The 17738-nt window shown below is 44.1% G+C and overlaps 1 protein-coding gene across 1 annotated transcript in view; it reads left to right on the forward strand.

Moving 5' to 3' along the window:
• LOC126327965 (collagenase-like) overlaps nt 1–17738 on the forward strand; it is a 64085-nt gene that overhangs the window by 11887 nt on the left and 34460 nt on the right. The window contains exons 2-3 of the mRNA XM_049995934.1: nt 7994–8054; nt 12078–12231. Coding sequence (XP_049851891.1) covers nt 7994–8054; nt 12078–12231 — 215 coding nt within the window. The remainder of the gene's footprint in view (nt 1–7993; nt 8055–12077; nt 12232–17738) is intronic.

Here is a 17738-nt window from a genome sequence, read left to right on the forward strand (position 1 = left end):
AGTATGTATTTGACATATTACCCACACCTCTCCCCTCCCCCTCTCAGCTTCCACCTCTACCTCCATCACACTGTCCTCCTTATCCTCCCACATCTGCATTGCTCCTCCTTCTCCTCTGATTTCTCCCCTTCCCTCAACTCTCTTTAATCTCCTCCACCATCCCCTTTTCACCCATCTCTCTATCTCCTCCATATCTCTCTGCGACATCTACCTTCTTCTCCTCCAGACTCTCTGTTTGTTCTCCTCCCCCACTCTCTATCTTTCTCCTCATCCTTCTGTCTCTGTCGGTAAACATCTTTTTTCCCTATCTTCTCTTGTTACAGCTAGGAGGCTACAGATCCTACAGTGCTGGTACTGTGAGACCTGTTGTTTCAGATTTTATTGAAATCAGTCTAGGGATTGGAAGATTCTGTACATACACCCATACATACACTTAATATATACATGAGATGAACGTAATACGTCACTGGCACAGGGAATTTTTACAGACGGATTAAAATAAGCAATGTGAAACCTTTTTATAAGAAAGGCAACAAGGAAGACTATTGTCCTCTGATTTCCTTACTGACATCTTCTCGAAAATATTCGAAAAAATAATGTGGTCTATATTAGTTTCACCTTTAAGCAGAAACAACTCGCTTAGCATTTCACAGTTTGGATACCAAAAAGGTAATTCACTTGCAAATGCTGTTTACACATTCACCCACCAAACATTACAAAAATATAGCCAGCTCGCATTTCTTATGGCCTTCCCAACGAGTTTTATTGTATAGATGATACTACACACTTAGAAAAACTAGATTTCGTGTAACTGATGTCTTTACAGACAGCTGATTTGAATAAAACTAAACAAACAGAATGCTGAATAATTCAGATGATGTTGGAGAGGTGGAAAAGTTTTGTGACGGGGAAAAATAAGAAAGGGAGTCTCATAGTGCTCAATTCCTGGTCCACTCCTATTCCTACACAAAGAATGTCTCAAAAGCTAGTAAGTATGTTACGGGGGAGGTTGTGCTGAGAAATAATCGTTAAGAAAAAATTCTGTACGATACGCAATTTTCGAGTTAATTAGCACTGAAGCTAGCCAGCCAGGCCTTAGTGTGCACAGATCCAAAAGGCCCACCCAAGACATGTCCCCACTTGTGTTCTTCGCTTGGTTTTCTAATACCAGACAAGACAGCGATACAAAAACTGAACACAGGATGGTAGAAAGGATCGAACTTGAGCCAGATGCTGAGCAGTCTCATGTGCTACTGACTACCTTATGAGAGCAATTGACGCTAACTGTATCTGGTGCGCCGCTTGAATTTGCGCGTGCAAAGCCTTGATGTAGAAGCTTCTCTCACTAGGGATAAGATAGATACTGCCTACAGCAAAATTAAAGAGACCTTTGGATATAAGAGAACCACTTGCATGAACATCAAGAGCTCAGATGGAAACCCAGTTCTAAGCAAAGAAGGGAAAGTCGAAAGGTGGAAGGAGTATATAGAGGGTCTATACAAGGGCAATGTATTTGAGGACAATATTATGGAAATGGAAGGGGATGTAGATGAAGATGAAATGGGAGATACGATACTGCGTGAAGAGTATGACAGAGCACTGAAAGACCTGAGCCGAAACAAGGCTCCCGGAGTAGACAACATTCCATTAGAACTACTGACGGCCTTGGGAGAGCCAGTCCTGACAAAACTCTACCATCTGGTGAGCAAGATGTATGAAACAGGCAAAATACCCTCAGACTTCAAGAAGAATATAATAATTCCAATCCCAAAGAAAGCAAGTGTTGACAGATGTGAAAATTACCGAACTATCAGTTTAATAAGTCACAGCTGCAAAATACTAACGCGAATTCTTTACAGACGAATGGAAAAACTAGTAGAAGCCGACCTCGGGAAAGATCAGTTTGGATTCCGTGGAAATGTTGGAACACGTGAGGCAATACTGACCCTGCGACTTATCTTAGAAGCTAGATTAAGGAAGGGCAAACCTATGTTTCTATCATTTGTAGACTTAGAGAAAGCTTTTGACAATGTTGACTGGAATACTCTCTTTCAAATTCTGAAGGGGGCTGGGGTAAAATACAGGGAGCGAAAGGCTATTTGCAATTTGTACAGAAACCAGATGGCAGTCATAAGAGTCGAGGGACATGAAAGGGAAGCAGTGGTTGGGAAGGGAGTGAGACAGGGTTGTAGTCTCTCACCGATGTTATTCAATCTGTATATTGAGCAAGCAGTGAAGGAAACATAAGTAAAATTCGGAGTAGGTATTAAAATCCACGGAGAAGAAATAAAAACTTCGAGGTTCGCCGATGACATTGTAATTCTGTCAGAGACAGCAAAGGACTTGGAAGAGCAGTTGAACTGAATGGATAGTGTCTAGAAAGGAGGATATAAGATGAACATCAACAAAAGCAAAACGAGGATAATGGAATGTAGTCGAATTAAGTCGGTTGATGCTGAGGGTCTTAGAGTAGGAAATGAGACACTTAAAGTGGTAAAGGAGTTTTGCTATTTGGGGAGCAAAATAACTGATGATGGTCGAAGTAGAGAGGATATAAAATGTAGACTAGCAATGGCAAGGAAAGCGTTTCCGAAGAAGAGAGATTTGTTAACATCGAGTATAGGTTTAAGAGTCAGGAAGTCATTTTTGAAAGTATTTGTATGGAGTGTGGCCATGTATGGAAGTGAAACATGGACGATAAATAGTTTAGACAAGAAGAGAACAGAAGCTTATTAAATGTGGTGCTACAGAAGAATGCTGAAGATTAGATGGGTAGATCACATAACTAATGAGGAAGTATTGAATAGGATTGGGGAGAAGAAACGTTTGTGGCACAACATGACTAGAAGGAGGGATTGGTTGGTAGGACATGTTATGAGGCATCAAGGGATCACCAATTTAGTACTGGAGGGCAGCGTGGAGGGTAAAAATCTTAGAGGGAGACCAAGAGATGAACACACTAAGCAGATTCACAAGGATGTATGTTGCGGTAGGTACTGGGAGATGAAGAAGCTTGCACAGCATAGAATAGCATGGAGAGCTGCATCAAACCAGTCTCAGGACTGAAGACCACAACAACAACAACAATGCCCTGATTGACTAACTTCAATTGTACTGCGCAACATATCGGATTTACTCAACAATTGTTGCTTAGCACAATCCTCCCTACAGCACCTTTACAAGCTCTTAGGACATTTGCTGATTATCTTGTACACGAATGGCCTTCTAATAAATTGTAATAAGTCCTATTATATAGAAACAATAGAACAATTATTAACAGGTTCTCTGAAAATGGACTATAATTATATTTTGAGAAAAAAACACCCTATTCAGTTTTATACAACAAATAGAGTCATACCAACAACTTATGCAGCACATGACCAGAAGTCAGTTAATAGGATTAAATGCTCCACATCTTGTATATATTGATTAAAGCATGAACTGGAAGAACCATATTACTGAGCTTCTCAAAGAGTTAAGTTCAGCTACTTTTGCTCTCCCACTTTTGGAAACAAACTAATTAGTCTTTTGACATATTTTGCATATTTCTACTCAGTAATGTTTCCTCTACAAGGAGTTGCGAATTTAACTGCATAAATATATTTGCTGATGAAAATAATGATAAACAATACATAATCATTTCAGAGTAATAGTGATATCCACATCTATAACATTAGAGGAAAAAATGACTCTTATTATTAAAGCTATCAGTGGCTTAGAAGGGAGCTCGTATTGCAGCAAGAAAATTTTTTGATTTGTCCACTACCAGAAAATATCTGAAAGATACAAAAGCAAGTTTTAAATCTAACCTACAATCATTTCTCATCTACATCTACATCTACATCTACATGACTACTCTGCAATTCACATTTAAGTGCTTGGCAGAGGGTTCATCGAACCACAAACATACTATCTTTCTACTATTCCACTCCCGAACAGCGAGCGGGAAAAACGAACACCTAAACCTTTCTGTTCGAGCTCTGATTTCTCTTATTTTATTTTGATGATCATTCCTACCTATGTAGGTTGGGCTCAACAAAATATTTTCGCATTCGGAAGAGAAAGTTGGTGACTGAAATTTTCGTAAAAAGGTCTCGCTGCGACGATAAATGTCTATGCTGTAATGACTTCCATCCCAACTCGTGTATCATATCTGCCACACTCTCTCCCCTATAACGCGATAATACAAAACGAGCTGCCCTTTTTTGCACCCTTTCGATGTCCACCGTCAATCCCACCTGGTAAGGATCCCACACCGCGCAGCAATATTCTAACAGAGGACGAACGAGTGTAGTGTAAGCTGTCTCTTTAGTGGACTTGTTGCATCTTCTAAGTGTCCTGCCAATGAAACGCAACCTTTGGCTCGCCTTCTCGACAATATTATCTATGTGGTCCTTCCAACTGAAGTTGTTCGTAATTTTAACACCCAGGTACTTAGTTGAATTGACAGCCTTGAGAATTGTACTATTTATCGAGTAATCGAATTCCAACGGATTTCTTTTGGAACTCATGTGGATCATCTCACACTTTTCGTTATTTAGCGTCAACTGCCACCTGACACACCATACAGCAATCTTTTCTAAATCGCTCTGCAACTGAGACTGGTCTTCGGATGACCTTCCTAGACGGTAAATTACAGCATCATCTGCGAACAGTCTAAGAGAACTGCTCAGGTTGTCACCCAGGTCATTTATATAGATCAGGAACAATAGAGGTCCCAGGACGCTTCCCTGGGGAACACCTGATATCACTTCAGTTTTACTCGATGATTTGCCGTCTATTACTACGAACTGCGACCTTCCTGACAGGAAATCACGAATCCAGTCGCACAACTGAGACGATACCCCATAGCTCCGCAGCTTGATTAGAAGTAGCTTGTGAGGAACGGTGTCAAAAGCTTTCCGGAAATCTAGAAATACGGAATCAACTTGAGATCCCCTGTCGATAGCGGCCATTACTTCGTGCGAATAAAGAGCTAGCTGCGTTGCACAAGAGCGATGTTTTCTGAAGCCATGCTGATTACGTGTCAATAGATCGTTCCCTTCGAGGTGATTCATAATGTTTGAATACAGTATATGCTCCAAAACCCTACTGCAAACCGACGTCAATGATATAGGTCTGTTGTTAAATGGATTACTCCTACTACCCTTCTTGAACACTGGTGCGACCTGCGCAATTTTCCAATCTGTAGGTACAGATCTATCGGTGAGCGAGCGGTTGTATATGAGTGCTAAGTAGGGAGCTATAGTAATCTGAAAGGAACCTAATCGGTATACAATCTGGACCTGAAGACTTGCCCGTATCAAGCGATTTGAGTTGCTTCGCAACCCCTAAGGTATCTACTTCTAAGAAACTCATGCTAGCAGATGTTCGTGTTTCAAATTCTGGAATATTCCATTCGTCTTCCCTGGTGAAGGAATTTCGGAAAACTGCGTTCAATAACTCCGCTTTAGCGGCACAGTCGTCGATAACAGTACCATCGGCACTGCGCAGCGAAGGTATTGACTGCGTCTTGCCGCTTGTGTACTTTACATACGACCAGAATTTCTTCGGATTTTCTACCAAATTTCGAGAAAATGTTTCGTTGTGGAACCTATTAAAGGCGTCTCGCATCGAACTCAGTGCCAAATTTCGCGCGTCTGTAAATTTTAGCCCATCTTCGGGATTTCACGTTCTTCTGAACTTCGCATGCTTTTTCCGTTGCCTCTGCAACAGCGTTCGGACCTTTTTTGTGTACCACGGGGGATCCGTTCCATCTCTTACCAATTTATGAGGTATGAATCTCTCAATTGCTGTTGCTACTATATCTTTGAATTTGAGCCACATCTCGTCTACATTCGCATAGTCAGTTCGGAAGGAATGGAAATTGTCTTTTAGGAAGGCTTCTAGTGGCACTTTCTCCGCTTTTTTAAATAAAATTATTTTGCTTTTGTTTCTGATGGATTTGGGAGAAATGGTATTGAGCCTAGCTACAATGACATTGTGATCACTAATCCCTGTATCAGTCATGATGCTCTCTATCAGCTCTGGATTGTTTGTGGCCAAGAGGTCAAGTGTGTTTTCGCAACCATTTACAATTCGCGTGGGTTCGTGGACTAACTGCTCGAAATAATTTTCGGAGAATGCATTTAGGACAATCTCGGAAGACGTTTTCTGCCTACCACCGGTTTTGAACAAATATTTTTGCCAACATACCGAGGGTAGGTTGAAGTCCCCACCAACTATAACCGTATGAGTGGGGTATTTATTTGTTACGAGACTCAAACTTTCTCTGAACTGTTCCGCAACTGTATCATCGGAGTCTGGGGGTCGGTAGAAGGAGCCAATTATTAACTTAATTCGGCTGTTAAGAATAACCTCCACCCACACCAATTCGCACAGAGTATCTACTTCGACTTCACTACAAGATAAACTACTACTGACAGACACAAACACTCCACCACCAATTCTGCCTAATCTATCTTTCCTGAACACCGTCTGAGACTTCGTAAAAATTTCTGCAGAACTTATTTCAGGCTTTAGCCAGCTTTCTGTACCTATAACGATATCAGCTTCTGTGCTTTCTATTAGCGCTTGAAGCTCAGGGACTTTTCCAGCGCAACTACAACAATTTACAACTATAATTCCGACTGTTCCTTGATCCAAGCACGTCCTGTAATTGCCAAGCACCCTTTTACATTGCAGCCCATCCCGCACTTTCCCGAGGCCTTCTAACCTAAAAAACCGCCCAGTCCACGCCACACAGCCTCCGCTACCCGTGTAGCCGCCAGCTGAGTGTAGTGAACTCCTGACCTATTCAGCGGAACCCGAAACCCCACCACCCTATGGCGCAAGTCAAGGAATCTGCAGCCAATACGGTCGCAAAACCGTCTGAGCCTCTGATTCAGACCCTCCACCCGGCTCTGCACCAAAGGTCCGCAGTCGGTTCTGTCAACGATGCTGCAGATGGTGAGCTCTGCCTTCATCTCGTAAGCAAGACCGGCAGCCTTCACCAAATCAGATAGCCGCTGGAATCCAGAGAGAATTTCCTCAGATCCAAAGCGACACACGTCATTAGTGCCGACATGTGCCACCACCTGCAGCTGGCTGCACCCTGTGCTCTTCATGGTATCCGGAAGGACCCTTTCCACATCAGGAATGACTCCTCCCGGAATGCACACGGAGTGCACACTGGATTTCTTCCCCTCCTTAGCCGCCGTATCCCTAAGGGGCCCCATTACGCGCCTAACATTGGAGCTCCCAACTACCAGTAAGCCCACCCTCTGCGATTGCCCGGACCTTGAAGGCTGAGAATTATCCTCTGAAACAGGACAGGCAGCTGCATCTGGCTCAGCCAGAGACAGTGCCTGAAACCGGTTTGTCAGGCGCACCGGGGAGGCTTTCTGATCAGCCTCCGGGGACGCCTTTCGCTGCCTTCCACGCCTTGGGACAACTTTTCTACTAAACTTTTCTCTCAAAAACTGAAAAAAAGCAAAAATAAAAAAACTTATTTTTAACAGTAGTGGCATGAGCAGAACGAAAAAAGAGTGTTCTGTAATGTTAACCCTAATCATGTATATATATCCTGTAAAATGAATCGTTCCTCGTAAATTCGATAAAATGATGTATGGAACATGTAATGAAGTAACTAAGTGGACATCTTCCTTAGGCCTATCCAACGTCCTCGGAAAATCTGATGCTCCACCTGCCACGCTGTCTGAGCAATTCGCCGGAGCGTCATGTGGTGGTCGCTGGTCTGCAGCTGTTTTTTATTTGGGGGGGGGGGGGGTCTGTATCCTGCACAACCCCAAAACCAGCACTTCTGTCACACGTGAAACACTCTGTATTACAATAGAGCTCCAGAAAGCCCTTACTGATTTAGACACTCGCTAATAGCGTATGTCTAATTTAGTATTCTGATTACACCAAATAGAGACATTATCGGATTAAAATTACGCTACAGTTCCTTCAGGCTCTTCGGTGTTAATGCTGAGAAATATTTATTTTATTCTAGGAGCTGCCGGTACATCGCACGGCGTACGACATTGATGACAATGTGTGGCAACGCGAACAATGTAAGTCTTAAAATACATACACAAAAACGAGCAAGTAATCAGCACGAAAATGATGTAAAAATTGGTCCCCTGTAAGGAAACTGAAACTGATACACTCATAACAAAAATATTGCATTAATTTTGAGACAGTTAAATGCTGTTTAATTAAGAGGTTATTACGCGTTTAAGTTATTAGTGAAGGGGATAAAGTTGTAATAAATGTTGAATACTTATAGATTTAGTGATGTAATATGTAAATTTTGCTTAGGTAAGCTACATGCGTCCCTATGGAGGGAAGTGGATTTAATATTATACCTGTGAGGTCAGCTTCATATTTGATGAATTATGGCTAACAAAACGTGTCGAATAACACAAGGGGATATTGACGTAATCTTAACCCTTTCGATAGACAAGAATGGACCTGCAGATTGCCGTACATGGAAAAATTGTGGCTCTTATATATCCACGATTCTGAATGATGATCGACGAAGGAGCAGAGCAGTTTCTTTAGGGCGAACGAGAAATGTGAAGGAAGACTCTATTAGGGATGGTAACATGCTTGGATACGAAAAATTGAAATGTACAGAAGGTTATGTTTCCTTCATGAAAGAAGGGGACAAATTGTTTTGATGTTGTTATAACAGTCCACTACATTGTGTAAGTGGTGTGAAAACCCCGTGTGTTTCCAGAGGCCGCGGAGGACTGAAATGAAGGAGGACGGCACACGTTCCTGGCGAACCACTCTTCGTAAGCTTTTTATGGCAGTACACAAAGTGTCGACAGTAGTTAGTGGTGGACTGTGAGCAGTAAGTTGATGACCAACTTTAGTATTCTACAGTGCGTCAGATTCCCCGTCCAACCCGAGTTGGATATCTCACGTGGGCCCGTCCACGCGATGCGACGGTGCCGATAAATAACTCGAGCCGACACTTGCCAGTCAGTCTCGCCAGTCTCTTGAAGCCATAGAGACCTGCCGTTGATTAGTAGAGTGTTTGACGTTGCCTGTACTGATGTTTTGTTTCTGGCAACTTCCTGGACTTAGGACGACTTTTGTTACACTCTAGATTGTATTTATGGCTTGCCATTCACTTCGTGAATTCCACCGACATCGACCTCAAGAAACATCTGTTATTCCACCGGTCTCTCCGTTACCTCCCGTGCGAGTAATCATTAACTGCGTTCCAACTACAAGGACTAGAACAGAATACCACTCACATTCTAGAGATGTTCGATGGGCAATATGTTAAGCGAATTAGTAGGCTACAGAATTATTGATGGCCATCGTTCATCGAAGAAGACTTGCACGTATTTCGACATTTGCTGTCAGGCATTGTCCTATAAAAATATAACAAGTGAAGTTGTAAGAGCGCTAGTATCTAATGCTCCAAGAACTCCTTTGTGTAGTAGCTGATATGCATCTTTCGCTCAATGTGTGTTTTTGATGCGAACTGGTAGTAACTATATTTTCGCCAATCCCCGCCAGTCAGATCTGGCACGATATCCTCCGGTACGGCACCTTCTCAACTGTAGCAACATCGGTGGATGAAAACGATGTCCTCGATCAATCATTACAGTAATTATACACACAGAGACGAGTGGGTGGAGGGGCTGTGCATACAAGGTGGTGTCTGCGAAAGCAGCGCGCACGGGTATTTGTAGACTTTCGTGTGCCTTTCTACAGAAAATTAAATTGTTGAAAAATGAACTATTGAACCTGTGTCACAATGCATTATTCCTTCGAGTCGAGAATTATGAGTCCTACGATAATTCTCGGCCAAGAGCAATGGACGAAACACATGACGTTTATAAAAAGAACCAAATACGTTTATATTTTATTTTGGACAATCTCTTCTACCTAAAAAACAAAGGTTGGCTTCTTTTATTACTGAAAAATTTCAGAATGACGTATAATGACGTGTTCACGAACGGCCAAAACATTCACACTATTGACCGCAGAATGTCCGCAACGTCCAATGCAATCTCTTTCGTAAGACCGTCACCACTGTCAGTATTTGTGACTGCAACGACTGGTCTTTAAACTATGTAGGCTGTATAGTGCAAAATTACACAGTTTATCGACTGTAGCCTCAATTGCACTTGGGCCTCCTTGTAGATCGTTTTCTCTGAAGGAGAGTACATACTCTATAGCTACACTACTGGCCATTAAAATTGCTACACCACGAAAATGACGTCCCACAGACGCGAAATTTAACCGACAGGAAGAAGATGCTGTGATATGCAAATGATTAGCTTTTCAGAGCATTTACACAAAGTTGGCGCCTGTGGCGACACCTACAACGTGCTGACATGAGGAAAGTTTCGAACCGATTTCTCATACACAAACAGCAGTTGACAGACGTTGCCTGGTGAAACGTTGTTGTGATGCCTCGTGTAAGGACGAGAAATGCGTACCATAACGTTTCCGACTTTGATAAAGGTCGGATTGTAGACTATCGCAATTGCGGTTTATCGTATCGCGACATTGCTGCTCGCGTTGGTCGAGATCCAGTGACTGTTAGCAGAAAATGGAATCGGTGGGTTCAGGAGGGTAATACGCAACGCCGTGTTGGATTCCAACGGCCTCGTATCACTAGCAGTCGAGATGACAGGCATCTTACCAGCATGGCTGTAACGGATCGTGCAGCCACGACTCTATCCCTGAGTCAACAGATGGGGACGTTTGCAAGACAACAACAGTTCGACGACGTTTGCAGCAGCATGGACTATCAGCTCGGAGACCATGGCTGCGGTTACCCTTGACGCTGCATCACAGACAGGAGCGCCTGCGATGGTGTACTCAACGACGAACGTGGGTGCACGAATGGCAAACCGTCATTTTTCGGAGGAATCCAAGTTCTGTTTACAGCATCATGATGGTCGCATCCGTGTTTGGCGACGTCGCGGTGAACGCACATTGGAAGCGTGTATTCGTCATCGCCATACTGGCGTATCACCCGGCGTGAAGGTGTGGGGTGCCATTGGTTACACGTCTTGGCCACCTCTAGTTCGTATTGACAGCACTTTGAACAGTGGATGTTACATTTCAGATGTGTTACGACCCGTGGCTCTACCCTTCATTCGATCCCTGCGAAACCCTACATTTCAGTAGGATAACGCACGACTGCATGTTGGAAGTCCTGTACAGGCCTTTATCGATACAGAAAATGTTCGACTGCTGCCGTGGGGAGCACATTCTCCTAATCTCTCACCAACTGAAAACGTCTGGTCAATGGTGGCGGAGCAACTGGCTCGTCATAATACGCCAGTCACTACTCCTGATGAACTGTGGTATTGTGTTGAAGCTGCATGGGCAGCTGTACCTGTAAACGCCTTCCAAGCTCTGCTTAACTCAATGCCCAGGTGTATCAAGGCCGTTATAACGGCCAGAGGTGGTTGTTGTGGGTACTGATTTCTCAGGATCTATGCACCCAAATTGCGTGCAAATGTAATCACATGTCAGTTCTAGTATAATATATTTGTCCAATGAATACCCGTTTATCATCTGCATTTCTTCTTGGTGTAGCAATTTTAATGGCCAGCAGTGTAAATACTCGCTACAAGTTTTAAACTGACGTAGCAAGAGATCTTACTGCCGGCACAACAGTCACAGAGCTGCATTAGTGTCACCTTGCACTTATCCAAACGAACATTTTAGAATAGACGCGACATATTTAGTCGACTACCAACGTTAAAAACTTCAAACTTACCTATTTACGATAGCGCAAAGATGATATTTTTATGTTAAGTACTAAAGGAAATAAAATTTTCAAAATTACTTTATCATGCAGCAGATCGATTGGAAGTAATTTGCATAAAGGATTACCACAAGTTAAAACTTATGAAACATCATTAACGATTACAATGCTGTTGTAACGTGACTCGATGTTTAGTAGTGCTTTCAGCATTCGTTTGTTAAATGCGGCATAGACTAGCGATTCACAACGATGCTGGTTTGTCGAAAGCAGTTTACTGTTTAAAATTCGCGACCGTAAGCCCGCTGCAGTTCTCGCTCAGCTGCTGCAAAGTTTCCGCTCCTGTTTGCAGCACACAGACGGGCCGGTCGCGTGGTGGGTGGCGGGCAGGCGGCGCGGGGCCAGTTCAAGCACGTGGCGTACGTCAACGTGGAGGACACGACCGCCTGCGGAGCCGCGCTGCTCAACTCCAAGTGGCTGCTCACCGCCGGCGTCTGCCTCTCCGGGTAAGCCACCTGCGCAACCGCTCTGCTTAACGAGAACAACACGTGGCACCCCGCACCCTGGCGACGATGTACGCTGCTATCTTTTATACAGGGTTTTTATAAATGAATATCACGATTTTAACGCTTCATAATATTTATTATATTAACCCGCCAGGATAGTCGAGAGCGCTAACGCGCTCCTTCCTGGACTCGGCTAGGCGCGCCAGCCCCGGATCGAATCCACCCGGCGGATTAACGACGAGGACCGGTGTGCCGGCCAGCCTGGGTGTGGTTTTTAGGCGGTTTTCAACATCCCGCTAGGTGAATACCGGGCTGGTCCCCAATTTCCGCCTCATTTACACGACTCACCGACATTTGAAAACGATCGCACCTTTCTATGAATTACACTAGACGCAGACAGCTGGGGTACACTCATTATGTCCCTGGGGGGTACGGGGTGGCGGCAGGAAGGGCATCCGGCCACCCCTTCATCCTAACCTTGCCAAATTCGTTCCTAACAATGCCGACCCTGCGTCAGTGCGGGACAGGGCACCAGTGAAAGAAAGAAACAATATTTATTACATTAAACTTAGAGTTATAAATGATATGTCAAATGAAAGAGCAACTCAAACAGTTTTACCAAGAAACTTATAAATGTTCAATGTGAGAACCATTTGTCACACGGCACACATCAAGTCTATAGACGAGTTCCTCCCAGACGTTGATAAGTGTGTCTTCAGCTGCTTCAATCCAGTTTCTTAATTCAGGGATGTCTGCCAATAGCGGAGGCACGTACACACGATCCTTGATGAAGCCCCAAAGGAATAAATCGCATGGCGTTCGGTCGGGTGAACGTGGAGCAAGCGCTGTCATTGACCCCTTGTGGCCTATCCAGCGCTTGTCTACAGTGAAGTTCAAGCAGTCGTTTACTTTGCTATGCCAGTGAGGTGGCGCACCACCTCACTGGATAATGAAGTTCTCTGTCTCATCTTCTTCCAACTGAGGGAAGAGCCATTGCCATAGTATATGAAGGTAAAAAGCGACAGTTACACTAGGTTCACCAAAAAAGAAAGGCCCATAAACTTCCCGCCGGGATACGGTACATAAAACAGTTACTTTAGGGGAATCTCGTTGCATTTGTATCACCTCGTGAAGATTTTCTGAGCCCCAGATGCGCACATTGTGAGTATTAATATGTCCACTAAGGTGAAAGGTCGATTCCACACTGAAGACAGCATGATCCAGAAAATCTTCATCAGCCACGCGGGATTAGCCGAGCAGTCTAAGGCGCTGCAGTCATGGACTGTGCAGCTGGTCCCGATGGAGGTTCGAGTCCTCCCTCAGGGACGGGTGTGTGTGTTTGTCCTTAGGATAATTTAGGTTAAGTAGTGTGCAAGCTTAGGGACTCATGACCTTAGCAGTTAACTCCCATAAGATTTCACACTCATTTCAAAATAAAATCTTCATCGTCATGAAACAACATTTCGTTTGCGAAGTTGGAACGTAATCCATGGTCTGCCGGCTTTATAGCCTGTAATAACTGTTAACGGTAAGGGTATAGTCGTACACGTTTTCTTAAAACTTTCCAAAATGTCGACACGGGAACTTGTAATTCACGACTAGCCTTCCAAACTGATTTCTTTGGGCTACGAGTGAACGACTCTGTCACTCACTCAACAGTCTCTTCACTAACTCTTGGTCGTCCTGTGCACTTCCCTTTACAAAGGCAGCCGGTGTCTTCAAATTGATGATGCCATCTATGAATGTTATTATCACTTGGAGGATCACAACCGAACTTCAGCCGGAACACACGTTGCACAGTAATTACAGATTCGATCTTTGCAAACTGCAAAACACAAAACGCTTTCTGTTCACTAGTCGCCATCTTCGCTACCACCACTGTCTAACGGATTGCGGCGGAAACATTGCGCGCTGCGCATGGCACTGGTGCCAAACACAACTGTTTGAGTTCCTCTTTCATTTGATACATCATTTATAACTGTAAGTTTAATGTAATAAATATTATAAAGCGTTGTAGCCCCGATATTCATTTACAAACACCCTGTATATTGTCCACTCACATTAATTTGATCAAATATCAAAAGATAGTCACCTTCCGCAGCGCGGACCTCTGCGAGAAGAGAAGGAAGACACTGAATGAGTTTATGAAAGGTACCGACAGGGCCGTGGAGCGATGCATACTCCAGTGCTGTGGCCAGCTGCGGTAGGCTTCTCGGTTGAGGATATATGAAGCGTACAGCCCGATCGAAGAGATACCACTGACTCTCGATTATGTTTAAATCCGGGGAGTTTGGTGGCCAGGGGTGTACGGTAAACACAGCCTGGTGCTCTTCGAACCAAGTGCGTACACTGCAAGCTGTGTGACACGTTACGCTGTCCACTGCTTCTAATAGTTTCAATCGTGCTGATGAAAAACATACTAAACGTAGGGGTGGACATGCTCTCTAGGGATAGATGCATACTTGTATTGAGCCATTGTGCTTTCAGAATGAAGAAATCACCCAGGTAATGCCCTCTGGGCTGGACTCTACCGACGATTGTTGCAAGGTCTTTGCTTTCAGACTTTTCACGCCATACACGCCAACGGCCACCTGTCCGATGGATTCATCCGAAAAAGCCGCCTGTCGTCACTCAATGCACGTCCAGATGCGGTATTGGAGTGCAAATTCCAGCCTTCGTCTCCGCTGAACAGCAGTCAGAACGGGTGCATAAACCAGGAAGTCTGTTGCTGAGGGCCATACGGAGCCACGTTCGCTGATTGGTCGTTAGACACAGTTGATAGCACCTTGGTTCATCTGGGCGGTGAATTATTCAAAAGTAGCACACCTGTTCGCCTACACATCTCTGCAGCTGTCGTTCGCCTCTGTTGTATATGATGGGTGGTGCCCCACAGTTGCCTCTTGGATAGAGCCATTTCCCCATGTACCGTAAACTTTAAGAACGAAAGTACTCGAACAGTTCGCAACGTAGCCGTTGCGAAAATGCTTCCACCCTTAGCCCGAAAACCAATGCTTATGCCCTTTTGGACGTCAAATAAATCGCTCCGTTTCCACATTACAACAAAGACGGCACCGTATTCCGCGTCCCCACTTTACGTACCCTCAGTTGCTAGTGCTACCACCTGACGTCTGTGAGCGGTTATTGCACTCTGACGTCTAACATAAAATGTGACTGCGCCATGCAATAGCACCACCAACAAGGATAGAAAATAACTAAATTTTTGTTATTGTGCTTTTACAATATAGCTGGAAGAATACATTATTATTAAATTTGTAGATGATTTGGACGTATACAGAGTGCAAAATTTGAAACATAGAGCTGCGACCAACTCTGTGCCAACGTTGCTCAATAGTAGTGTCTGGCGACTGGTCGTGTGCCAGTCTCTCGATAACACATGAGTAGAGGACGCCACTGGGAGACAGAAAACGGAGATCACGTTGACCAAGGCAAAAGATCGATACTGACTGTTTCGAAGTAGCGTAGGACAGCATTGGAAATATATAGTGTTGTGTTATCTTGTTGAAAGATACGGTCCTTGAGAACTCTTAAGATAGAACACAGCTGCCGGTCGCGGTGGTCACGCGGTTCTAGGCGCGCAGTCCGGAACCGTGCGATTGCTACGGTCGCAGGTTCGAATCCTGCCTCGGGCATGGATCTGTGTGATGTCCTTAGGTTAATTAGGTTTAGGTAGTTCTAAGTTCTAGGGGACTAATGACCATAGCAGTTGAGTCCCATGGTGCTCAGGGCCATTTGAACCATTTTTTTTTAGAACACAGCTGCTGATCTTAACACGTCAGAACTGTAACGACTCCTGTCCAATTACCAGGTATGGGAACCAGAAGTGATCGTGTTGTGTACCCAATGGCACTCCATACCACCTGTTTGATTGACAACGAGGAACGCAATATGGCAACGCTGGTTCTAGTGGCAGCATCCATACACCGATATATCCATAGCGACAATACGCTGCCAGGTACTTTTCTGAATTTCAGAGTAATCGTGTAGATGTACACCGAATGGGGGTTCACTGAAAAGATGATGCGCAGCCACGCGCGTGTACAGTGTTGTCGGAAGCACTATTATCTGCATACCTCTTTCCGCCAACACGCCAAGGGAAGCCACTACGAATATCGCCATGCTGACAGCACATGCCGCACAGATGGCTGTCGCAATGCCCATAGGGATACTTGCGTCGCTGCAAACAAGCCCATCACGCGACTCAAGGAATGTGACGTGGCTGTACGATCCAGGTCGGCTAAATGAGCAACATGTCTGCTCTCTTGGAGCCAAGTGGTGAAGGGCCACTGAGACCATGCGTGGCGTGGACTGTGGCCCTCCTGAACCCATCAATTCCATAGTCACGCAATCACTGGCTCATGATCAACAGAAGCGGCTGTGTCCCGGAACTTTAAGCCACAGTCTCGATAGGCCACAATGCTACCGCTGTTAAATTCAAATGAGGAATATAAATTGGCAGCCCTAAGTCTCGTCAGAGCATCCATCCACCGACATATCTATTGTGACAGCGTACACAATCTGAAAAGACGATGTGGAGCCACTGCTTTGTCCATAGTCCGTTGTTTCGACGTGTTGGTGAAAGTTTCTCCTTCTTGCAATAAGCATAGCACAATTTTCTCTTAAGTAACTAAGATGAGAAACCCCTGCATAAACTTTCCTTACATACAGAACGTACATGGCGTTACTTCTGTTTTGTGTGGTTCTGCTGAAATTCTTGTCATATATAAAGCAGATTTCATTCCACTTTGTTGAATGTCTTCTTCATGACGCCGCAATTTTAATGGGCAATTAAAATATGTGTTGGGCATTATCAGTGTTAGGCTGTGGTGGCAGCCCCATGTTGTAGTTTATGATGATGATGATGGTTTTAGGATTCTCAACGACTTGTTTATCAACACTCTTTCCAAAATAAATGCACGCGTATCATGAGGTGAACAAGGTCTTTACTTGAAGATCTTCTTGAGACAATTTTCTGTATCAGCAGTACAATGTGAGAGTCCCATACTGGGAAACAATACTCAAGTATTGGTCGAATGAGAGTTCTGCAACCTAACTCCTTCGCGAGTTGGTTACAGTTCCTGTGAATTCTTCCAACAGCTCTTAGTCTAGAATACGTCTTTCTTCCGAATGGTTTTAGTTATGTATTTGTCGTGATAAAATTGGGGCTATTAGTGATAGTATGGACCAAAACAAAAAATATCGAATAAATATGGGCTGTAAAATGCATATATTAAGAGTTATGGGCACCTGTTAAGCAGAAGAGAAGCGTTTCACACCATCGAAGATGAACAATTGTCAACGGCAACTGAAGCTTGCATTTTAGAGCCCATGTTTACTAGACATATTTTTTCTTGGTTTGGTATAAGGTACCTGTCCCTAAAGGTTGTTGGTTTTTTTTTTGAGACCCCTCTCTATATTATGAACAGAAATGGCCCTACAGTACTTCGTTGGAATGCACCCCAAACATCTTTTACGTCTGAAGATTTCTC

This window comes from Schistocerca gregaria, chromosome 2 (genome assembly GCF_023897955.1).
Source record: "Schistocerca gregaria isolate iqSchGreg1 chromosome 2, iqSchGreg1.2, whole genome shotgun sequence".
In the NCBI taxonomy this organism is placed as follows: domain Eukaryota; kingdom Metazoa; phylum Arthropoda; class Insecta; order Orthoptera; family Acrididae; genus Schistocerca; species Schistocerca gregaria.